The following is a 25,973-nucleotide window of genomic DNA, read 5'->3' as shown; positions in this document are numbered from 1 at the left end:
CTCACGTCTGAGCATACCCTGCCACACTTATGGCGGCCAAAAGCGGTACAAAAGGGGTGGTGATGGACGGAGCATCTGAATCAATCAAACACTGACACCCAGTCAAAAGATCTGGGTTAAGTCCATCCCCGTTCTTTAGCCCACTCTGCCACCCCAGTTCAGACATGGCTTTATGCAAATCAGTCTGACCCTGTGCCTCATGGGAACAGTCCAGCCCGAACTGCCAAGCCATATCTTCCCTGGACCGGAAACAAGCTTCCGAGGACCGGCTTCTGGCATTCCAGCTGTCTTCAGCCTGGCTTGGTGCAAGGGACTCATGTCTGAGCATACCCTGCCACACTTATGGCGGCCAAAAGCAGTGCAAAAGGGGATGGTGATGGACAGAGCATCTGAATCAATCAAATACTCACACCCAGTCAAAAGATCTGGGTTTAATCCATCACCGTTCTTTAGCATCCAGTGGCTGAAAGCCCGGTTTCGGGCTTTCAGCCACTGGAATCAAGCTATCCTGGCTGATGAGGGCTGAAAGCCCGAAACCGGTCCTAGGATTCTTGTTTCCAGTCCAGAGAAGACCTGGCTTGGCAGTTCGGGCTGGACTGTTTCCATAGGGCACAGGGTCAAGACTGATTTGCATATGGCTGGGTTCAAACTGGAATGGCATAATAAGCAAAAAAACGATTGATTTAGGCCCAGATCTCTGTAATGGGGTAAATGTATGACATTGTTCTACATTCTGTCCATCAACTGCTGTTTTTGCACTGATGGATAAGGGGGCTTGTTTCCTGAATCTATTAAAGATTTATAGGTACATATGTGTCTCCTAAATAATATCAGTATGTCACTCAAATGTGAAATTTGGAGCAACCAGGGAAATAGCCCAATTTTGGGAACCGCTTTATCATATCACTTCTTCCGAAAATCACTCCTGGCTAGGTTTTGCTAGCTTCCAGAGCAGTAGGAATATATGTGTGTTTCTGCAGGTAAAGGGAAAATAAACAGCTATCTCACACCCCTCCCTATGGGCCATACATGGTGGAAGAAAGCCCATTTGTGACCAAACCTACCAGATAAGTTGGAGGGACTATGATGTTCCTACCACAATTGTGTCTGTTCAATTCATTATGCAGGCAATAGGTGATTAATGTACTGGGGTTTAAAAAGCCCCATCCTCTAGTATCATCCAAGGATTAGAACAGTCATCCCAACAAGACCCGTACTAACAAAGGCACAATACATTAGGGCTAAAAGTATCAAAAGCAAAATAGTACATTTCATTAGTGGAAATCGAAGCCTGCCATTGCTGTCAGATCTGAAAAGCTATGTAACACCACCTGCACACCATATTACGACCAACATGACTGGCCTCTACTTTATCATCTGGAATGTCTTTTGGACAGGTAGTGCTCCTAGTTCTTAGACAGTCTTTCCTCCTCTCCTTAGGAGAGACAGGGTTATATTGTATTGTAGCCTGGCTGTAGCTGTTTCCTATTTAGAATGGCATGAAAACCCATTGTTTAGTAGTGTGTCTGTCAACCTGTTGTTGGGTGAAATGGTTTCTTTTCAGTTTGATATAGCGTGAGCTCCCCCCTAAGGTATCAGAGCCCGGTACATGAGCATCCGTTGCATTACGGATTGACACCTTCATTTTTTTTGTTTTTTAGGCGGGGGAGATTAAGTGATTTGCCCAGAATCACAGGATGTTTGAGCCTCTCCAACTCGAACATGGTTCCCCAGTTTCAAAGTCAGCCGCCCCAGCTGTTAAGCCACACCCTAGTTATTCATTACTAGGTCCAGTCTTTTAGCGATCTTCGCTGGGCAAGGTGGCATTGCAACCATCATACTACAGTGAGCTCATATGGAAACACAGGGCAAAAGTCTTCAGTGAATAATTAACACTATTTGAGAACAGACCACAGGTTGTGTATACAGTTCTCTGTAAAAAAAGAAAAAAACTACTTAGCACTATCATATTGTTATGACAATTTGCACACAATCAAACCTCCTTAGGCCTTAAAGACTTATACCCCAAAAAGCAGTTGTTATGGGACTTTAGTGAGGCACTATACCCAATATTATGAGTTTTCATACATCAAGTAAAGTTAAGCCTGCCATAAAGAGCACCAAACCCTCATCCTGCTCATTTTGTTCCATCCCTCCCACTTTTACGAAACAACAAGCACATTCTCTCTCACAAAGGACATTTTGAGACAGACCGCAACTGGAGGTTGTTTATTAATTACCTTGTCTCTGACCAATGCCAGAGAAGCCATATGACCCTCAGTTAGATCTTTGCCTTCTTAGAATGAGTGAAGAGTAGAAAAAGTCATTTGAGGTCACTTTTAAAAAAAATTGTCCTTTATTTATTTCCCCAAGAAAGATGTATGTGCCATTACCCTGCTCAAGGACACTGCATCACAATTTAAAGAGTGAGATTATTTTTGTCCCTTGAAACAGCCCTAATTGTGATGAGGGTTGAAAATAGTGGAAGACCATTAATAAATGTGATCAACATTGATTGTTTTATGATAATTTGTGTAAATGTGATTTCCTAGGTTCTTCATGGAGTTTTAATTGCTGGCATAAGCGTTTACATAAACAAGGGACACATTAGTAGGCCTTTGCGGAGTTCACGAAGTCATAAAAAAACTCCACTGTGCTCGCTGAGCTCCGTATGCGGCGGAGTGAGTTAAGTCAAGCTACAGATTTTTTGTACTGGGATTATTACTGCACAAATGGCACCACCTGCAGCAAAAGAGGGTACAGCTTCCTTTTGCCCCTTGAGCTGATATTCTACTTGAGTGGAAGATTTCTCAACGCAAGTGGCAGGCTTCTCAATGTGAGTGGTAATCAATGGCTGTGACCGCCCGTGTTGAGAAATCTCCCTGGGAGATAGTCTAGCGGTGGAATTTCCGAGCTTGCTCTTGCCAAATTAATGTTGGCAACCCATCTGAGACGAAAAACTCAGTTCCATGCTACTACACAGTTTTTTTTTAAACTCCGCACTCTGTGCGGAGAGCAAAGAGGGGAAAACTCTGCAAACTCCGTGAGTGGAGCAGTTTACCCCCAGGCTAATGAAAGGAATTCTTTATTTCATTTTGCTTCCCTTGCACAGGACTGACCCAAGTGAAATAATAGAGAAAGATCAGTGGGTCCCTGTGTTTCAAACGTTATAATGTGATTGAAGAAACATATTTAATAAATCTTAAATTCTGCAAAGAAAAAACATGCTGAGCGTGATTTTTCATGAGTGACGCATGGTGATGCAGTGGACCCCAAACCTACTTAGTTTTGAAACTCGATCTTGAAGGATTACCGTGTAGCCAAGAATATATGAGAGTTCTCATTAAAGGTAAGAGTGATTTATTATCTTTAAAAAAAAAAAAAAATACTGCCAAGGGCCCTAAAACAGATTATATACAAAAAATGTACAATGTTTATATTCAGTGGGTCTGGGAAACAGCAGTCGCAATACAAATATTTGAAAGAGTCAGATCCATATTACAAATAGTAGGCAATTTAAAATTCATCATGTCTGTACAATAACTATGTCCAACTGCTTAATATTGCTCAGGTTGTGATGACCACGTGTCAAGACGGATATCGGTTAATTATTTGATGTAGGAGTCCCAGACCGGAGGAAGCAAAACTTCGTTGTTATTCAAGGTGATCCTCAACCGTACTCCCGAGATAGGGTCATCATCCTTCACCAAATCACAAAAGTCGAATCTTCGTGTTTCTCTATGGCTGGATACTGTTCAATGATTTTTAATGGTTCTCTGCATGTCCAGGGTCATCATTCTTCACCAAATCACAAAAGTCGAATCTTCGTGTTTCTCTATGGCTGGTGAAGCTTTACTGTTCAATGATTTCTAATGGTTCTCTGCATGTCCTCTGGTGGGAGATGGTGTTTCAGCACTGAGTGCTTATCAGAAAGGTAGATGCTGAGGGATCCTCAATAAATGCTATCAGTGATATCAGCCACAGTGGTCCGAATCAGCGGCCAAAGAGATGGCACTTAGGCTGGTACCTGGAAGTTGAAAGGTACATGGTCAGATAGGTCAAGTAGGCAATTGTCCATCCTTACAGTGCAGCAAGCAATTGAGGCACCATGAACTCATAAGATATATTTTGCCTTGTTTCCAACGTTGGCTTGCAAAGAATTTGAATACATTTAACCAAGGTGAAGGGGAGTTAGCACTGACAAGATTGCGCCTCTTCAAATATGACAAGAGGTAAGTTAGTTCCTAAAAATGTGCTCCCTTCAAATATTGTACTCCAGCAGCTGCCTCTTTCCCTCTTCAGTGTCACACCCTCTACTACACAGGAGCTACTCTACAGAATTCAAGACTTTGTGAAGTCCCTAAACAGGCAGTAGGTGTTTTGTATTCAGATGGATTATTTTTAACAATGTGATCCCAACCTGATAAATGCCAGTCTTAAACTCAAGGGGGCAGATACCAATGCTTACTCATGGCCCCCCCTTGCATCTGAACCAGATTTTCAGAATTATTATGCTTCTCTTTTGAAATCACAAAGCATCCATACTGGGATTACAGCCAAGCTCTCGGTGGCTGTATTTTCAGATGATACATCTATGAATTCATAAAAAACAAAGGGCCTGGTTCACAAAAATAAAGGTCCACTGTCTTTCTCTTCTAAAAGGTTTTGCACCCAATATTTCCCAACATAGAGGTATTTCTTTGATGACAACTCCTTTAGACAACCCTTCCCCAGAATCGCTCCTTCTCCAGCACCAATGGGATGTGATCCCTCAGTCTCTCCATGTCCATTGTTGGTTACATATTTCTCTAGACTTGAAAACCTATGTATTTCATTCCTTTTAAACACACCCAATCGTAATGTAATTTAAAACATTAATCAAAGGCCTTCTGCCAGAAGTGCTTCTGGAATTATGATACTATGAAGGGCCAATTGTACTCTTGAACGTCTCATACAAGAATATTGTTGCACACTAATGCCATGGACAAAATATCGAGGGACAAAATATTGAATGGTAAAAGCAAAGAGGGGCAGATATATTTACCATTCTTCACTTCACATAAATGAAGATATATGTATATATATTTTTGGTACACATATGTGGAATTAGGTACAGAAAATCTGTTCATATTTACCTTTTGATATCTTGGCTCTCTTTTTTGTCAGTTATATTAGTGTATGACAATATCAATTTTAAGGAGGCACATTTGGAAGGCTATATTATGGGACACAGTGAAACTTATGCAGCATAATTTATTACATTCTGTGAGAATACTATTCTGCTATTTTATCACCCATTAATGCTGCTCTCCCAAAAAGCTTTGCCTCTCTTATACCAGTATAGAACGTGGGTGAGGTAATCTGGTGAGTAGTTAATGTTTGCCGTGGCGCAGCACCATGTGTTATTTTTCATTATTCTAAACTATCAATACATTTATTAGTGGAAATCTGCAATCTATGTAGCATGGGGTGGATTATTTGGTAAGTACAGCAAACCCAAAATTGCATTGAAGAAGTGCCTGGCTACCCTCATGGGTGACAAGCAGCACTGTACAAATTCACCTTGCATTTACATTACATTCCAGTGACCCCATTGATTAGTGATGGTTTGTTGTGTGATCCTTTCAATCTGATAGTACTCAAACTCTCACTGACATTGACAGAAAACAAAAGCATCAAAATCTTACCTCACCCTACTTAGAAAGTATGCAGTCGCAAAACTTGAGAGTGTTTTTCATAACTTTGATCATGTCCTCGAGCTGGTAGATAGAGAGAATGGAAATGAGAAGGCTATTTAGATGTGACAACATGCATAACAGATTACTTATTTTTCTAAAAAATGGTAAACTGTGGGCATTGCCAGTAACTGGTTGATCCCAGGGAATAGGAGATTGTTTTCTCTGTTGCTCATTGCCAATGCAGCTGAATCATTTGCCTGGTTTAGAAGTGAGGATAGAAAAAGCAAAATTTGCTCCTACGGTAAAAGGGAATTTTTGATCCCATAGTTCCTTGCTCGCCCACAAATACGATCAACCCCTGTGTGCTTTGTTCTCTTCTCTCACAGAAGAGGTTAGTCTTGTAGTCAGAAGGGTGATTGTTTTTAATTAATTCCTGTTTCCAGCAAGAGATAGCTTCCACCTCTGTCCATTTACACTGTGCCCTAAAACCTGCGTTGAAGTTACGAAATCGGTTCTAGCTCTCTAAGGGTGCCACTGGATGAGAGACGGAGTGAGTTACTACACCATTCAATCCTTGGTAATATTGTAATGAATTCCTTTTGTTTCTGAAAATGGAGTACAGTTCCCATGGACAGTTATTCCTCTGGTATCTTTTGGATTTACTTTGTTTTGTGTAGATGGAATGGAAGCGACAGAGTTTGAGAGAGAGGGCACATGAACTTGATGGTATAGAACTTTAAAGAAGACTCACATATTTCTCAGCTGCAATGGTGGGCATGTCGAAGGCATCCCTTTGTTCCGGGGGTGTTACTTCTTCAAGCAGAATAGATGGATCCTGAAAATATAATTAAAATATCAGCATTACCAAGACCGTTGTCAACACATCTAGACTCTCATGAGTCTTACAGAGATGGAAGTCACAAAAGGCTGCACACCTCAAGAAACTAAAAAACTAAGAAAAACATTTGTACATGAAATAGCTTATTATATTCACTTCCTATTTGGGCATTTCACTGCCTTAGCACCTTGTGTTCATCCCCTTTAAAAGCAGAATGAATGAATGAATGAGGGGAGTCTTTTATCGCGCAACTTAGCCCAAGGGCATCAAGGCGCCAAGGCAGGTTAAAATGAGATGTAATCAACCAAAGTAGACTATTACCGATAGACTTCAGAAAAGAGCCAGGTTTTTAAAGCCTTGCGGAAGAGAGCAAGCGACGGTTGCCCTAGGAGTTCGAGGAGGAGAGAGTTCCATAACGTGGGTGCAACCTAGGAAAATGCTCTGCCTCCCCATTTCACTCTTACGAACCTTGTCACTTCAAGAAGATTTTTGCTGGAGGAGCGAAGGGATCAACTGGGTGAGTAGGGGTGAACCAGAGACCTGATCCCCTCAGGGCCTGTACCGTGAAAGGCCCCATGGGCAAGACAGAGAATCTTAAACGAGATCCTGGACTGAATAGGAAGCCAATGTAGGCTTCTCCTAGCTGACGAGGCTGAGGCAAGTCTGGGGAGGTTAAGAACCATCTTCGCCGCCGCATTCTGGACCATTTGCAAACGATGGATAAGGCTCTTGTTTATGCCCACATAAAGGGCATTGCAATAGTCCAGCCTTGAGGAGACTAATGCCACGGTGGCCTGTTTCCGGGCATCGGGGGAAAGATAATGGGCCATCCTTCTGAGAACCCTGATGATACCACAGCAGGTCGAAACAGTCCTGCTGACCTGACGGTCAAAGGAAAGCGAAGTGTCCATTAGCACCCCTAGGTTCTTAGAAAACTGACGGGGAGGTGAACAGTCCCCAAGTGAGGGCGGCCACCAGTCATTTGACCAAATTTCCTGGCAGCCTCCAAAGATCAGCACCTCCGTTTTCTCCCCGTTTAGTTTTAGGAGGTTCTGTATCATCCATCGAGACACATCCTCCATGCAGTTCCTGAAGTTCCGGGCAGAATCCTTTACGGGCTGCGTTTGAGAGACCATCATTTGGGTGTCGTCAGCATAAGACAGCACCTCCAGCCCAAAAGATCTAACGAACAAGTTACTTACCTTCGGTAATGCTTTTCCTGGTAGATACAGTATTTGCCAGTGGATTCCTCGCCTTGTGAATATCCCCTTGCGTCAGCAACATTCGGAAATTCTTTTTGTAGCTTCGCGCCGACTTGGACGACGTCACAGAGGCACTGCATCGCACGTGACTCCGTTGACGTCACCGACACCATAAAAGGCCCACGCCGGCGTGATGACATCAGTTCCGCCCTTTTTTCCTTGCCTTCGAGGCACACGGACAGACCGACAACAGTAGATATATACACAGTATACAATAGACAAGATAACACACACAGTGTAAAGACGATGCAGTAATTCAAGTAGAATAACATATATACATTCAACATTGTCATTATCTAAGGTATAGCAAGTGGACAACAGGGAGCCGGATGGGCATGTGAGGAATCCACAGGCAGATACTGTATCTACCAGAAAAAGCGTTACCGAAGGTAAGTAACTTGTTCTTCTGATAGATACATCTGCCAGTGGATTCCTCACCTTGTGAATAGAGTCCCACAGCAGTCCCCACTCCCGTAGGAGGGTGTACATTCTCCTATACCAGAAAATCCTGGAGGACAGAGCGCGCAAAGTGGCCATCCCTCCTCACCTCGGAATCCAAGCAGTAATGCTTCGCGAAAGTGTGGAGGGAGGCCGCAAGTTGCCGCTCTACAAATATCCTCTACAGGTACACCCCTAGACAAAGCAGATGTTGAAAACTTTGCTCTAGTAGAATGAGCCCTTATACCCTCTAGAGGTTCCTTACCCGCCAGGGAGTAGCAGATCTTGATGCATAGTATGAACCATCTTGAAAGTGTGCGCTTGTGCACAGCTCTTCCTTTCTTGCAGCCAGCAAATACAACAAAAAGCTGGTCATCCACCCTGAACTCTCTTTTTATGTCCAGGTGGAAGCTCACCGCCCTCTTAGGGTCCAAGCGGTGAGGTCCCATCTCCTCCTTGGAAGGGTGAGGGGGGGATAGAAGGTAGGAAGGGTAATGGACTGTCCTAGATGGAAAGGAATTACCACCTTAGGCAGAAAAGCAGCCCTGGTCCTGAGAACCATTCGTTCAGCATGAATGGTCAAGAACTGGGGCTTAGAACTAAGAGCTTGAAGCTCACTTACCCTCCTTGCTGATGTAATTGCGACAAGGAAGATCGTTTTAAAAGACAAAAGTCTCAAGGGACACTTGTGCAAGGGCTCGAAAGGAGAACCCATCAAGAAAGTAAGCACCAAATTTAAGTCCCATTGAGGCACAATAAAAGGAGTATGAGGAAATTTATCTGTAAGGCCCTTCAAAAATCTTAAAACCACAGGAGATTTGAACAATGACGGCTGATCTGGTAAACAGAGAAATGCCGACAAAGCCGAAAGATAACCCTTGACTGTGGCAACAGCAAACCTTTGCTGCGCTAAAGAAAGAGCAAACTATAATATATCTGATAAACAAGCCTGCAATGGGTCAACAGATTTCTCTCCACACCAAGTGACAAATTTAGACCATCTGTACGAATAGATAGATTTGGTGGAATCACGCCTGGCAGATAAGATGACATCCACCACATCATGTGAAAGAGAAAAGGAATTCAGGTTGCCCCGTTCAATCTCCAGGCATGAAGGTGTAAGGTCTGGAGGTGGGGGTGTTGAACCTGCCCCTCCATCTGAGAGAGGAGATTTGCCCTGAAAGGGAGACGGAGCGGCGAGCATGAGGAGAGGTGGAGAAGATCTTTGTACCACACCCTTCTTGGCCAATCCATGGCAATCAATATGACTTGGGCCCGGTCTTGGCGAATCTTCCTCAGAACCCGAGGAATCAAGGGTATGGGGGGAAACGCATAAAGGAGTCGCGAGTCCCAACTCAACTGAAACGCGTCCCCCAACGCTCCCTGCATCGGATACTGGAAGCTGCAGAATGATGGGCAGTGAGCATTCTCGCGATTGGCGAACAGGTCCACCTGAGGAGTCCCCCACGTCCAAAAGACGTAACGAGCTACCTATGGATGGAGCCTCCACTCATGGTCGGCTGAGAACTGCCGACTGAGACTGTCTGCATGAACGTTCAGAACCCCGGCCAGATGATTTGCCATTAGACAAATCTAATGGTCCTGAACCCCGCACCAGAGACGCAGAGCCTCTTTGCAGAGACACTGCGACCCTACTCCTCCCTGCTTGTTGACATACCACATCGCAGTGGTGTTGTCCGTCAGGACTTGAAGCGACCAACCGCGAAGGGAAGGAAGGAAGGCCTTGAGCGCCAGACGTATCGCCCTCAATTCTAGAAGGTTGATGTGAAGCAACCTTTCCTCTGGAGAACAAAGACCCTTGACCTCCAGATCCCCCAGATGAGCACCCCACCCTAAAGTGGATGCATCCGATATCACTGTGGCCACCAATGTAGGCAGTTGAAAGGGCTTTCCTTGAGACAGGTTGCCCTCCACTCCCCACCAAGTCAGATCCGCTGCAGCTTCTCTGGAGATCCTCAGAGACTCCCTGAGATCTCCGTTGTGCTGATACCACTGCCTGCTGAGGCACCACTGGAGTGCCCTCATGTGCCAGCGTGCATGGTTGACCAACAGTATGCAGGAAGCCATCAGACCGAGCAGGCGAAGGACCTTCAGGACTGGAACAACCGCTCCATTGAAGAATAAAGGAATCATTTCCTGTATGTCGCAAATCCTTTGAGGTGGAGGGAATGCCCGACATACAGTTGTATCCAGTACCGCACCTATGAACAGGCTGCGCTGGGAGGGCACCAGGTGAGATTTGGGTACATTTATTGAAAAACCCAACCTGTACAACAACTGAGTTGTGTCTTGCAGATGATGGAGTACTTTCTCTGGAGATTCCGCTTTGATCAGCCAATCGTCCAGATACAGGAATACCGGTATTCCCGATCTTCTGAGATGTGCTGCCACCACAGCCATCACCTTGGTGAAGACTCGAGGCGCAATAGTAAGACCAAACGGAAGGACCACAAACTGGTAATGCTGTGATCCCACCGTAAAACGGAGATACTTCCTGTGCGACTGCAGGATAAGAATGTGAAAATATGCATCCTGCAAATCGATCGACACCATCCAGTCTTCTTCTTGCAGCACCTGAAGAACCTGTGCAAGGGTGAGCATCTTGAACTTCTTCTGTTTTAGGTAAAGGTTCAAGATCCTGAGATCCAGGATTGGACGAAGCCTGCCATCCTTCTTGGGTATTAGGAAATACCGGGAGTAGCATCCATGACCTCTTTCCTGCTCTGGAACCAACTCTATTGCACCCTTTCTTAACAGTGTCTGCACTTCCTCCTGCAGGAGTAACAGGTGTTCCTCCGTGCAAAAACCTTGGCAAGGAGGGTAATTTGAAGGGAATTCCCGGAAGGGAAGAGCATACCCATTTTCTATGAGATTGAGAACCCAAAGATATGATGTAACCGATTCCCAATCCCGTAGAAAATAGGTAAGCCGACCCCCTACAGGACCCACATGATCCGGAATGGGGGATCTAGGGCTGCTTTTCTGTGGCTGGGGGGTTGGAAGAGGAGGAGGAGGAGGAGGCTTGACGTCCTCGAGGACGAGCTCTTTGCTTACCCCTGTAAGACCTATACAGGGGATTTTGCTGCTGCTGCTGTTGGACTTGCCGGTAGGGACGAAAAGAACGTCCAAAACCTCTATACCTTTTGGTAGATGAACCTCTGGTCTGCAGCCCCAAAGATTTGGCAGTAGCCCTACTGTCCTTAAATCTTTCTAAAGCTGCATCAGCTTTTTTACCAAAAAGCCCAACACCGTCAAAGGGCAAATCCAATAATGCAGCCTGAACGTCCGCCGAAAAGTCCGATGACTTCAGCCAGGCAGCCCTTCTAGAGGCAACAGCAGTTCCCATGATGCAAGCAACTGAATCCGCAGTATCTAGCCCACTCTGATCACTTGGCGTGCAGCCGCCTGTGCACCAGACAACAGCTCCTCAAAATCCTTCCTGTTGTCATCTGGAATTTTAGGAGCCAACAGACGCAACAAATCCATCAGGGCGTGAATGTATCTCCCCATAAGGTAAGTGGTGTTAGTAGATTTTAAAGCCATACTTGCTGAAGAAAAGGACTTCTTCGCAGTCTGATCCTGTTTTTTAGCTTCCTTATCCCCAGGCACTTGAGGGAATGTACCCACAGTCTTTTTTGAACAGGCTGCCTGAATAACCAGACTTTCAGGCGAAGGATGCGAGGTTAAAAATTCAGGGTCCCCAGGTGCAACTCTATACCTCCTTGCAACACTTTTAGACACTGCAGGAGCTGTAAAAGGCTTGCTCCAAACCTCCAAAATAGGCTCAGTTAATGCCTCATAAAGGGAAGCAACGGTTCAATTACAGAACTTGGGAAATGAAGAACCTCAGTCAAGAAATTAGACTTATACTCCACTGTAGGCAGAGTTAAATTTAAATGTTCAGCAGCCTTCTTCATGAACATGTGGTATGGCTTAGCATCCTTTGAAGGAGCATCAGACACAGATGGCAGCTCCCATTCAGGAGAAACTTCCAAACCACTAGCTTCTCCTAGATGCTCAAAACAATCCTCCTGAAGCTCACCTTCTTCCATCTCACCCTCCGCCTCTCTATATCTTTGCTCCTCTATGAGGCGCTGAGCATCCCTTCTGGACCTCTCTTTGAACTCCAGAGCTGTTGGATCTGTGAAAGACTCCGACGGAGCCGGTATCGACGTCGAGATCGAATCCGAAGGCCCAGGGCGCTGTTCTTGAGGTCGACTCGGAGCCGGCGACTTCTGCATCGGCGTGGACGACCTCGGCGGCACCGAGTAATGCCAAGGCAGCGTCGGAGCCGGCATATAAGGCATAAAGGTTGCTGGAGCATAGGAGTGGGGAACTCCTAAATTAAAAGCCAGAGGACCCATAGGACCCGAAGGTGCACCAGAAGGGTACCATGCTCTGGAATTGACACCATACATAGCATTTAAAAATGCTGTAGGGTCTTGGCCTGGAGCTGGGAAAGGAGGGTAAGATCCCTCAGACTGACCCTTTAGAGGTTCCGGATTCGCCTCTTCCTCCACAGGTACTGAACCTTCATTCAAAGGGACCTCTTCATCCTCTCAAGCCGGAGACGGCGTCAGAGATGGATTCGGAACCGGAGTCGGTGATTGAGCCCGCGACTCCAAAGGCGAAGCCTTACCTTGTGGATCTAAGACCTCTGGAGATGAAGACACCCCATCCTTTTCATGCTTCCTCTTAGGCGACTTCGGTCTCGAGTCCGAATCCTTACCGGAGTGACGTTGAGATTAATGCCTTCGCTTCTTATGTTTCGTCTTCGACTTCGAAGCATGATCGGAATGAAGACTTCGAAGGCGACGCCGTACGGGATCTTGATCTCCACCTCGACCTCGACTTCGACCTCGCCTTTCTCGAACGAGATCTCAAAGTCTTCTTTTCTTTTCTACTTCTCAACTTTGCCATCAGAAGCTTGGTCTCCCTCTCACAAAACGCCTTCGGGTTCATCTTTCGACACGAAGAACAGCCGTTGACATCATAGTCCATGCTCAGGCACCAGATACAATCCTCGTGCGGGTCCGTGATTGACATAATTTTGCCGCACTCCCCACAAGGCTTGAATCCTGTCTTCTTAGTCGACATCGTTAGAGATACAAAGAAGCAGGAAAACTGAGAAAACAGTAACAAAGTTACCAACAGCTACCGAGATTACCCGAAACCGTTAGCGTCGACGATGCAGAAAAAAGGGAACTGATGTCATCACGCCGGCGTGGGCCTATTATGGTGTCTGTGACGTCAGCGGAGTCGCGCGCGATGCCGTGCCTCTGTGACGTCGTCCACGTCGGCGCGAAGCTACAAAAAGAATTTCCGAATGTTGCTGACGCAAGGGGATATTCACAAGGTGAGGAATCCACTGGCAGATCTATCTATCAGAATACCCTGGCAAGTGGGGCCACATATATGTTAAACAGGGTAGGGCTCAGTGAAGAGCCCTGGGGGACCCCACAGTGCACAGGCTTAGGGGCAGATAGAAACTGGCCCAACTTCACTCTCTGTTCCCTTTCATTAAGAAAGGAAGCCAGAAGGCTCAGTGTAGGACCTCCAACCCCTATCTCCCTAAGATGGGCGACCAGAATGGATGGAGACAGGGTATTAAAGCCGCCGTCAGGTCTAGCAGGACCAGGAGTGTGGTATGGCCCTTATCGACCTAGAACTATTACTTTTGCGAGTAATGGATCAAAGATGCAGAAACAGTGAATAATGGTAAGCTGGCAGTGTACAAGTGTGCTGCTACCAGAAGTGGTCACTCTGCTCTTGACCCAAGAAATTGTGTATGTCTCTTTCTAAACAATACAGTATCTACCTTATCTGATGAATACCATCCTGGCTCCCAAAGTTCTCACCTACTATTGACAAATCACTCACCTCCACTACATTGTAAAGAGTATCAAGAAAGAAATTACTGGGAGGAGTTGCCAAGTAGTGTTAGATGGAAGCTACATTTTACGCAAGCTCCGTGCCAGTTCCGAGAATCCTGTTGAATCCGACCCTTAGGCTACCTTTTTTCAGCCGTAAGCACCGGTGTGGTGGCCCATATACTGACCCCCTTTGGCCCACAGGAGCCCATCCATGGAGCCCTGGATGAGAGATAATTTTGGCAATCGACAGCCTGGGTGTTCGTACGACCTGCCTGGAGGCGTGCCTGCCGGTGACAAACATCACCTTAAGCTGTGAACTCACAATGGTGAACCCCCTGTGCATCAACACCTGGGTCGCGCAAGGGAGAGAAGACAGCCAAGTGGCCGGGGTGTGGCACAAAGCCGCTTACACTTCCAAGCGGTGGCTGGAAACAGCAAAACAGGGACCGTAGAGTGGAAGAGTGGGACTGGGCGCCACACGTGGGCAGGGCTGAAACTGCAGACTGGGCGAGCCGACTATGGGGAAACCTTTTCTCCGATGCAAACATCCATGTTGCAGCCCCTACTCTTGTACCCTTTGTCCTACCCAAGCCCATGCAGGGAGCCAGGGATGAGAGAAAAGCATTAGGCAAACAATGCCTGCTGCCAACGTACCCATCCTGGAGCTGCAATCCCACAGCGGCGATCCATCTTTACCTCTATATTGACTCTTGGGGCACAGAGGAAACAGCCACATGGGAGGGAAGTGGTAGGGACCGCTTTTCACGTTTAGGGAGCCACATCGGATTGTGACTGCCGAGCCGAATTGGTGGGCCAGATTAGAGAAGATTGGATAGGCAGCATGAGCTTCCAGGAGTAAGATTACAGCCCAGGTGGGCCGGGACCCACACAAGATGTCTTGCCCCAAAGGTAGGAGACTGGGTACATGGCTTCAACCTCAGGAGGTAATCCCCCTCTGGGAGCCCAGAAGTCCTGGGAGACTGCTCAGCCAATGGGAGGGCAGTGACGGTCGCACAAGCCCAGCCTTACACCACCCCTGATCACCGTGGTGTCTCAGGAAGACATCTGGAGAGAGGAGGGTCCCAGCATTGGGCCAGTAAGACATGCCCTCACAGAGACCAGCGTGGGCAGATGTCCCTTGCAATATGTGTAGGGAGGACGTTCTGCCCCTCTCAGCTGGTAGACCTGCCAGATGGCGTGGGGATCAGCACCCAGAGAAATTCCTCACAGACTAGTTCAGAACCAGGGTTCCGGATTGTGAGCTATCCCCCTACTTTGTTCTGGAAAGGGCATACAGAGCGCTGGCCCCATGCCCTCCGCTGGTGACACAGCCTAGAGCCATTATCATTAGGGTACTGAACTTTGTAGGCAGAGACTCTATCCCGCAGCAGGCACGCCAACATCCAGACGTCCTTTGCACTGACTCCAAGTTTATGCTCTTCCCCAATTACACAGTTAAGTGCAGCTCCTTCGTAAATGTTAGAGGTTAAGTGGAAAGTCAGGGCTATGTACATTGAATGTGCTGATGTACCCTGCCAAACTAAAAGTTATGTATCAGTAGGGAACCATTTTTATTTTAAAGCCCGGAAGAGACCTAGATCTGAGCGGCAGAGATGAAACAACTGCCTATATCAACAAAGGAGCCAATGACATATCGGGAGACTGAAGGCTGAAATGCAGCAGACTGATGGGAGGCCAAATCTGGTTATAACAGGAGGATAAACATAGGGCATCCTCCTCATAGAGCTCTGGTGAGTACCAGGAAGGGGACCCTACTAGTGGATGATGAGATATTATTAAGCGGTATAGAGGAGGGGTTTAGTCCCCTTCCTTTCTTTCCTCCATGTAGAGCTACAAGTGTTTTCTCATTCATGGAGGGAGAAGAGACACATTGCCTCTCGGGAGAGGGGCTGGCTCGAGGCAAAGCACTCCCCACTACAAAAGATTATTGTGGTTACTTTATTTTGATTACATTGTATTGTATGTTGTTTCTATTGGGGTTGCTTGTTTTAGAGGCGAAAAATGCTTCCACTTTAGAGGTGTTGAGTAGAGGGTTGTTGGGGGGACAGTTGGGTACTTTAGGGGTGATTTTGGTCACAACACTACGGCTCATGCAAGACAGACTGCGGACCCCAGTCAAATGGGCGCAATGACCTGCCATGACCTCTGACAACAACACCATCCATTACAAGCAATTGTCTTGGAATTTCAGTGGGTTGCTGGATAAAATAAAATGCACAACAATCCTTTGACAGGCCCACAATCTGGTCCTAGTGGTTCCATTATTGCAAGAGACACATTTTCTTGGGAATAGGGGTGCCTTTTTGGACACTATGTCTTTAATCATACAGGGTTCACTAGGGGTTCCAGAGGAGTTACTTTTCCCCTGATGGTCGTGGACACTATCTGATATGCCATAGATAGATATGTGGTAGTTACGGGCTTCCTGTTTGGCATTCCATTGGCAGTAGTGTCTGTGTATATTCCACCGACCCTGCAGGTGACTACGATGAAAAATCTGATGACAGTTATCACCTTGGGCCTGGATGAGGAGCTTATCGTAGGGGGATTTCAATGATGTCATGTACCTACAACTTGATGTGAAAAGAGGGGCTAAACCATTGCGCCATGGGCAGAGTCCCTGCGGCTTTATACTCCGTGGAGAGCAAAGAACAAGTCGGCATGTGAGTTCACATATTATTCCCACTCCCATAGGTCACACTCAAGACTAGACTACTTCTTCCTCCCAGCTGCTGGACTCTGATAGTCGTCAGGAGCTACAACTCATGCAGGGGTACTGTTGGGCCAATCACCAATTGAATTAACTATGGGGCTGGGGAGGTGTAGGTCTAACATGCACTGGAGCCTTTAGGTTTGGTGGCTGAAGGATGTTAGGTTTTAAGAACACATGAAGAAAAAGGTAGAACTCTACTTAGGAGCAAGCTCCACAACAGAAGTCTCCCTGATCACATTGTGAGAGGCAATGAAAGCAGTTCTTTGTGGGTTAATAATAGCATACACTGTAGAAGGAAAGAGAAAAGTACAGCACTGGAAAGGCAGATTGGGGAATTAGAATATCGCCTAACCAAATGAGAGATTGTGACACATTTTGTAGTCTAGAGGCTACTAAGGAGGCCCTTAAACAGAAACTGATGACTCATGCCAGGGCACCAGTGTCTGATTTTTAAAACCAGAGAGTACGAATTTGAGGCAAGACAGGAAAATTGCTAAACAGGCTTGCAGCCAACTCTGGAAGACAGGTTTGTCCCATAGATATGGGGCCCTACAGTGAGGTGACCCATTACAAATCACACATTACTATGAGGCAATTTACCAATCGAAGCCGCCGGGCGGGTTGGAGCAACAAAACCTCTTGCCTGTAAACCTGGTCTTGCCGAGGCTCTCCAGCTGTGGGAGGGTGAATTTGGATGCTCACCTGTCGAAGGAGGAGTTATTTGCAGCCTTGTAGGAGATGCAATCTGAGAAGGTGCCTTGTTCAAATGGATTCCATATGCAATTCTTGGAAAGATTTGCATCAACACTACTCTCTCACTTCCTCACGAAGGTTGAAGCTGCAGAGACAGCTTTGCAACTTCCCTATGATATCTGGAGTGCCTCAGTGTTAGCCCTCCCCAAACCATATAGCCACCTACAGACTGCACGTCTTACAGACTGATCTCCCTAATAAATATTTAAGGCAAAATAGTTGCAAAGGCCTCAGCAACCAGGCTACTAAAACAGGTGAGACCCCTAGTGCATTGCGATCAAAATGGCTTCATGCCAGTCAGAAGCACAAGACCTTGTCTTAGGAGGCTAAATATGTACTTGGACCACATACATTCTGTATCTGACCACACAGCCATGATGCAACTTGACTTTGAGAAGGTCTTTGGCCCATTTGAATGTTCTTTCCTCAACAATATCATGAAAAATATTAATTTTGGTCCTAGATTCCTTTAGTATGTGAGGCTGTTATACATGATGCTATGGCTAGGGTCAGAGTGAACAGGATTTACTCACAGCAGTTCCAGACAGGCAGAGGCCTGCTGTCTCCTCTCCTGCTCACTCTCGCAACTGAACCACATGCCAAATAGATTGGCGGGACGTGCAGGTGTAGAGCTTGAGGTATGGTGGAAAATTAGAGGGCTGCACATCTTTGTATGCAGACAATGTCCTCCTATATATCCAGTGCCTAAACCAATCCATCCTAAAGCTAATTGATATTCTAAAAATCTGCAAAGAAGTGTCAGGCCTGAGGGTGAACTGGGGGGAATCAGCCATAAACCTTTTGGTGGGTTCTCCTCCAGATTTACTTCCAGACTCCCCGGCGAGCTGGAGTATTTAAATACTTGGTGTTAGACTTGTCAGTCTTATTGTGGTCTTAGCTCAATCTTTATGGCTGCACATTTTGCTGAATCTTTTGTTGGCCGTGGGGACTTTGAGCACTTTACCACTGCTAATCAGTGCTAAAGGGCATGTGCTTCTTCCCTAAACATGTGTGCAATTGGTGTATACTTAATTGACCTATTTAATTTACTTGTAAGTCCCTTGTAAGGTGGTATACCATATACCCAGCCTCTGTAAATTTACTACTGCTAGTGTGCTGCAGCCATGATTGTCCCACCAACAGAAGAAGCCTGTCTAACCCATCTCGGCCTGCCACTGCAGTGCCTTTGTGGGCAATTTACTGCCACTTCGACTTGGCATTTAAAACTACTTTCCAAGCCTTAAACTTCCATTTTATTGCATATAAGTTGCCCCTAAGGTAGGCTTAGGGCCGGGAGGTATGTAAGCAAAAGGTAGAACATTTACTTTATAGTTTGCATGTCCTACTAGTAACAAACAGCATATTTCATTTTTCACTACTGTGAGGCCTACTCCTCTCATATATTAGCTTCAGGAATTCCTTAATACACTTTTTAAGCTATAATTTCTGATCAGAGAGGAGTAGCTGTTTCCTGTTTCATATGTTTGGAATGGTAGTGATAAACCCTACTTACTGGTGACGTTGGATTTAACATTACTATTTTAGAAAGTGGAAATTTCTCTGCACTTACTGCTTTATGTGCCTGACAGCCCGTCTCCAATGCATGTCTGGGGTGGCGGACAGCTATGCTTTGTGCATTCCCTCTAGACAGCCACAACACAGGAAGGATAGGTGGGTTTGAGTACCAATCTACATACATCTGCATTATGATGGTCTTGCCTGGGCTGGATGGAATGGAGAGGTTAACACTTCACTTGAATAGGTAGTATCCTGTCCCCACACAAAGGACCGATTAACCCCCACAGATAGCCTGGCAGACAGGTCTGGCCTGTAAGGGAAACATGTGCATTTAAGAGAGCTGTCTTGAAGTCACCCCATGCCACAACAAAGGCACTTTGGGTATAAGTACTGGGTTTCTGACCATCCCCCCTAACAAAAATTAGGCACTTCTGGATCTTGAATTTGAATCTTTGCTCCCCGTCAGCAAGAGGATCATGTTCAGACTCCTCACCCACGCACACAAGGCTCTCCACGACACAGGCCCGAAGTACCTCAACAGCCGCCTCACATTCTACACACCCACCCGCCAGCTCCAATCCGCCAGCCTCGTCCTCGCCTCCGTCCCACGAAAACGCAAATTCACCATCGGAGGAAGATCCTTCTCCTACCTGGTAGCCAAGACATGGAACTCCCTCCCCACTCACCTACGACCCTGGTCCATCTCTCCTTCAGGAAACAACTCAAGACCTGGCTGTTCGAGCAGTAGCGACCCCCCCCCCCTCAGCTTCTTGAGACCCTATGGGTTAGTAGCGCGCTATACAAATTTTGTTGATTGATTGATTGATTTGTTACAAGGCCTGTTGTGCTGCTTAAATAACTAATCTTTGAACTGTAGGCTTGGAAGGTTTGCTTTTCTCTTGTGTTTCCCTGCTATCTGCTGCTCTTTGACTCTGCTGAAGGAGAGCTGGACTCTACCTTCCCTCCAAGTGATCTCCAAGGGCTTGTTGGCTTGCCTCCTCTTGCTTGAGACTCAGGGATATCAAAGTTTCTACCCCTACTCCTACGCCTGAACTCACTGGATGTGGCCCAGATACTTGCTGCACGGAATTTGACGCATCTTCTGTCTGTGTATATCAGAACGGGTGCATCGATACAGTTGCGCATGTAAAATGAGCACATCACATTTGAACCAGCACTTTGACTTCAGAGATCGATGCATCAGACAGAGTACACAAGCACTGCTGCTTGGTGAGATTGATGGATCCCCTCGACTGTGTGGTAGAATCCAACGCGACAAATTGTTCGACACCTCTTGACTCCAGTACCCGTCTTCGGAGCTGACACATCACCTTCACTAGATGGCGCAGATCGACACATCTCACTGTTTGCGATCAGGAAAGGTGCTTTGTTCACAAGGTCCTGCATGGATTCTTAGCTGGGCTGCACTTCCATGTGGTCAGCCTGATATTTGACTTTGACCTGGTCCAGCATGACTTAAAGTAACCTTTTTAGCACTACTAGCTTCTATGCACTTTACTGCGTATATGCCTTTAAAATTCAATATCTCAAAGTCTGTACATTGGATTTTTGTCATTTTTTTCTTATTTTGTTTATAATATGATAAACTGCTTTTTCTCAACCTGTTTGGAGTCTTTTTATGGTGTATACATTGTGTTGTGTGTGTTGCACAAATACTTTACACACTGCCTCTTTAGATAAGCCTCACCAGAGGGTGAGCACAGGTTATCTTTAAGTGTGGATCTAGCATACCCTGACCAAGATTATGGCTTCTGCTTGGACAGGGTGCATACTTTTGCCAATCAGAAACCAATTGTCTAACATTAAAGCATGCACATATCAAGAGACCCACAGGAACGCTGGGACAGGAAAATCACCCCTTTGACTTGCAAATTTAAGGGATATATGGCAAGATGGAGCTCCCTCCCCTGATCATTATGGATCGAATAGCCCTCTTCAAACTAGTGGCCTTGCCAAAGCTGTTATAAGTTTTGCAACACTAGCCCCACAAAATCTGTACCCATTAATTTACAACCCTACTGGCCAACATCAATAGCTACAAGTAGGGAGGATCTGCACAGTGAATCAGTGAATCCCCTTATGATGGCAGACTTGGGGCAGTAGACATCAGACTGTGTTACTAGTCGGTCCACCTGCTTGCCGTTAAAGACTGGATCTTTGGGGATCGGGGTGACCCAGCTACGAGATTCGAGCAGACTCTCTTAACCGGGCAGGACCCAGGGTTTTGGCTGTATGGGGAGTCCCCCCTGCCCTCTCTCCCTGCTATTTCAGCCATTCCTGTGATTAGCTGGCAAGAGGCACTGCAGTAGGTTGGATAGTGGAGGGTGCCCACTAGGAATAAGCCACTGTGGATTAGTACATGGTTATCGGACACAGTAGGGGTTCAGGGCACTGAGATAAGTTGGGGGATCCCAAAATTGAGAGATGTCTGGCAGACACACCATATGATGTTCTATGATCCACTCAAAGCTGAATACGATTTACACATATCCCAGTTCTTTCTTTATCTTACAGCACTGACATGCACCAGTTAGGCTTCTAGACACACACCAACTAGAATCAGCAAAGGAATACAAATACTTGGGTGTTCTACTAGATAACAAAGGCTCCTTCAACCCTCATATGGAAACACTGAAACAAAAAGGTTAGGTAATACAATATCCTTTGCCAAGAAAACTTTTCAAAAAGTGTTTTCCGGGTCCTCTCTGAGACCTCTATTAGAGGTTATCCAAGTCAAACACCTGCCAACGTTAACATACGGGAGCGAGGCAATGAGAGGAAAAGACACCACTACTGTGGAAAAATAATCACCAGGTCATTTAGAACAATTTTCAGCCTCCCAAAATACACCTCCCCAGCCCAAATAAGGATAGAGTTTGGGTTACAGAAGAAGTTACTGGCCAGAAAGGGTGCATTTATAAAATGCTGGCACAAGATCACAGGGACAGAGCAAGATACACTGAACTGGCAACTTTGGGTTTAACTATCACTAAGAAAGAACTTACCGGTGGGAATGTATCTTAGAGATTCCCTTGGTCTGGAAACCCTATGGGCGATATCAGTGTCCCACACCAGCTTCAAGAAAGTGGTTAACAAGACCATCAAAGCACTGTCATTGGAAGAAGCTAAGCCTGCACTTGCGAAGAGAGTACATGCCTGGTATGTACTAAACAACTAGTTAGCAGCCAAACTACCAACATTTTTAGTTATGGATTCAATATGCATCTGAAAGAGAAATGTTTACAATAGCGGATGGGTATAATGCCGATCTTACCACACCTTCCACCATGGAAGAGGAAACCCAAAGACAACATATATCAACTATGTAGCCTCGGAACGGAAGATCTTGTGCATATAATTTGCAACTGCAAAAGCCTAGTACAAGAATAACATCTACTCTTGCTACCTCTTTTTAATCTATACGGGATCCGTTCCTGCAGACAGGCAGTGCTGATTTGTTTCATATCTGTCAACATGCAATTGACCTGTCGATTTACAAAATTTCTCAATATTGCAGAGAAGAGACTGAAGTTAGAACCATTCTAGCCCGGCACATTACACAACCCCAATAAGCATCACAATACAGCCAACACACAACAAAGAACTGCTTAGCAAAAAGACCATCATAGGAGACACTTGGTCCCACGAATCTCATAAGCCTAGTCTGCATTGCGGCACTTCGCACAAGACTTACTTATATGCAAATCTATGCAAGATTCCCTTTCAGGCAAAACAACATTGGCACGGGAAAGGACAAATGGAGCACAGAGCAGCTTTCTTTTGATTTTAACCCAAAGAATCACTAAATGACATAATTGGTCAAATAAGGCCCTTTTAACCTTCATTTTAACCTTGCTATTTAACACAGTCAATCCTATTTAATCACTTATGCTATGTGTATGTAACAGTTTTAATTAATGATGCATAATCATAATTACCAATTGGCGGTCAGGCACAATGTACACAGCTCTCACAGAGTACAGCCCATAAGAAATCTGACTCATGATGTCAGCTATTGGTAGGAAGGACAGATCTTGCTTATACAGAACTCTGGTGGTAAACATTCCAGACCTGCTAAACAAATTGCAGGAAAGAAAGGAATCAGACCTGCGGCCCTAGGATGATAACAAATGGATTGAGGCAAACAATGGCAACTGGAGAATTGGAAATATTGCCTTGCTTTAGATTAGACCAGGTTAAATACTTTCCTAGAATGTATTACACCCCTGACAGGCTGTGGAGGATGGGGAGTGACAGCAGCCCTGAATGTCTCAGTTGCTGATAAACAGCTTTTATATGATTGTATATTGAGACCAGAGGGATTAACGGACGCTCTTGTCAATTTGGGTAGCTGTATTTAGTGGCCAGAAAATACTGTTTGTTTGATGACCAAAATTCTTTATTAATAACATTGCCTAAGTATAGACACGATTGGGAAATTAATTGGTCTATTAGAAACAGACTCCCAATTAGGAGGGGAGCGTTCGTTACCCGAAACTCTGAGTTTAATGTTTTGTACATCGAGGTCAGAACCTCACTGATAAAGTTTCATACAAGTAAAAACTACCAAAATGGCGGATACTTTTCCCGCAATAGGTCCAATAATATAAAACGAATATCTAAAAACGATCATATACAAGTCTGTATAAATATAACTAAAACTGGAGTGAAAACTACACGTAGCTGTACAAATTACCAAGCCCCAGCGTTATTGCTCAGAACTAAAACATAGTAAACCAGTAATTTTTAGGATCAAATCCGGGTCAGTCTACTATCGATTGGGTAAGGCGGAGCAAAAAATCCTCTATGTATAATTTACAAATAAGGCGTTTGGGTTGACTGAAATTCGGCAACCCGAGAAGCGAGTCCAGGCTAGTCCGTCATCTATTGTGGACAGCGAAAGAATAGACTATCAAAAAAACTACAAATATGGCGTCGATATTTTCCGAAAATACGGCTTAATTAAATAAAGGTGGGATTAATGTTTCACTAATCACAATTATACAGAGTATAAAAAGAGAAAGCCCAGTGCAGCATTTATCTGACACGGGCAACCAGGGACACCGGGCAGGCGGTGCGTTCGTCCTTTTGAAAGGTAAGAGTCACTCGAACTGGAAAAATCTTAGAGGGCTCGTGTATTAGGTTAGAAAATTGCTTTTAATGGCCACTAGTAAACATACTCGCAATTTTAGAGACATCGAGCCACTGAATAGTAAAACTGTCAGTTGGGTGTACTTAAGGATTTAGAGTCTGCCGCTCACTTTGTTTGTAATCTAAACAACCCACCTTAGAGGGGTGTGCTTTTCACGCAATGTAAAGTATTGTCTACAAACTTTGTGTAGGTAAATGAGCTAGCTCGTAACATCTTGGAGAATAGCTGTAACGGTCGCTAGTAAACATGCTCGCAGTTCTAGAGCCAATTAATAGCAAGACTGGCAATCTAAAGTTTGCCTTTCGTTGGTAATTTTAGCAACCCACTTTAGAAGGGTGTGCTTTTCATGGAACGTAAATTATTGTCTACATACGTGGTGTAAGGAAATAAACTAGCACGTTTCATTTTTTAAACTATGTAGAAACGGGCCTTACTAAATATGAAATATGAGAAAATAGAGTGGGAAGGGAATATATCTATCCCCTTCCTTAACAATGAGTATAAGCATTCGTTGCTATACACATCATGATCTATTGTGTTTGAGGGCTATGTGTATATAGGTATTCAACAATTACACATTACCTCCATTAATACTATTTACTGTTTATCCAGACGTGGCTGATCACCTCAAATCAATAAAGAGGGAAGATCATCATAAGAATCCTCAAGGAACAAGGGATTAGGATTGACCAAATTAAAAAACGGAAACAACAAATACAAGGTTCATCGGAGTCCATCTATTGACTCGCATGGTCCTGCACAAAATTTAAAGTAAGCGACAATGCTATATGTCTTGTTTCTTAAATTTTCTGCTTCCACTATGGTTCATCAAATTCTAAAGTAATCCCATTGTACATACAGATCCTTTGACGATACAGCTGAGTTGAAGGGGAGTATCCATTATTACCTCAACTCCCGGATCAAAACTGGTACCGCAAAATATAAATTGCAATAAATGTAAGATTAATTTAAGATTTTTTGTCCTCGACACTTGATGAGTAAAAACATAAATTCCCCATACATTGTTTACTAACAGATGTTATGTATCTACTTTTAGAAAGAAGATGTTTTTAATATAGTCCTGAGGAAGGTGTTCCAAACATCGAAGCACAGAAACGTGTCAACAAATTGTTTTTAAATTGTTACTTTTTATTATGTATTGAGAATCATGTACTGTGTCTAATGAATATATGCAAATTATTGTTCTGAAAAGAACTATATGATCTTGTTTTTACTTGTGATAAAGTGTTTATATTAAGTATATGAAAGAAACCTTTTTTAATAAAAATTACTTGAATACATCTAATGTTATCACTTGGTTTAAATGCAATGTATGGAGAGTCGGGGATATAATTGATCAAAATAAGAGTCATTGTTCACAAATTACATGAATGCTTTAAAACTGTATTACACAGAAAGGAATTCTTTTTTGGTTGTGATATTTCCTGGTCCTTTCTGGGTTCAATAGGGAAAACTCACTTTTTTCAACCTCAGTTGCGGACAGGCCAGAGGTTCTCTTATGCATGTGGTATAGGAATGCCGGGTGATTAAGGTGTATTTGAACCTTCTTTTCTCCAACCTAGAAATGGTGTGTCGATTTCTGATAGAACGCAACCTCATTCCATGGATGGGATTGGTAAGGGGGCGAAAAATGATGGCTGGGATAGGTTGTGTTTTGGCTAAAA

The 25,973-nt window shown here is 44.9% G+C and overlaps 1 protein-coding gene and 1 long non-coding RNA gene across 2 annotated transcripts in view; one reads left to right on the top strand and one right to left on the bottom strand.

The window, feature by feature from the left end:
- Positions 1–5,693: 5,693 nt before the first annotated feature.
- LOC147692239 (maestro heat-like repeat-containing protein family member 1) overlaps positions 5,694–25,973 on the bottom strand; it is a 62,535-nt gene continuing 42,255 nt past the window's right edge. Inside the window, exons 15-16 of the mRNA XM_086939514.1 lie at positions 6,430–6,513; positions 5,694–5,759 (exon numbers count right to left, since the gene is read on the bottom strand). Of these exons, the coding sequence (XP_086795640.1) occupies positions 5,694–5,759; positions 6,430–6,513 (150 nt within the window). The remainder of the gene's footprint in view (positions 5,760–6,429; positions 6,514–25,973) is intronic.
- Positions 24,094–25,472, top strand: LOC147692240 (uncharacterized). Its single transcript, XR_015299816.1, has 4 exons — positions 24,094–24,231; positions 24,901–25,059; positions 25,150–25,245; positions 25,346–25,472. It is a non-coding gene; the product is annotated as an uncharacterized LOC147692240 (long non-coding RNA).

This window comes from Lissotriton vulgaris, chromosome 9 (genome assembly GCF_964263255.1).
Source record: "Lissotriton vulgaris chromosome 9, aLisVul1.2, whole genome shotgun sequence".
Classification (NCBI taxonomy): Eukaryota; Metazoa; Chordata; class Amphibia; order Caudata; family Salamandridae; genus Lissotriton; species Lissotriton vulgaris.
This window is presented reverse-complemented; position numbering and strand designations above follow the sequence as displayed.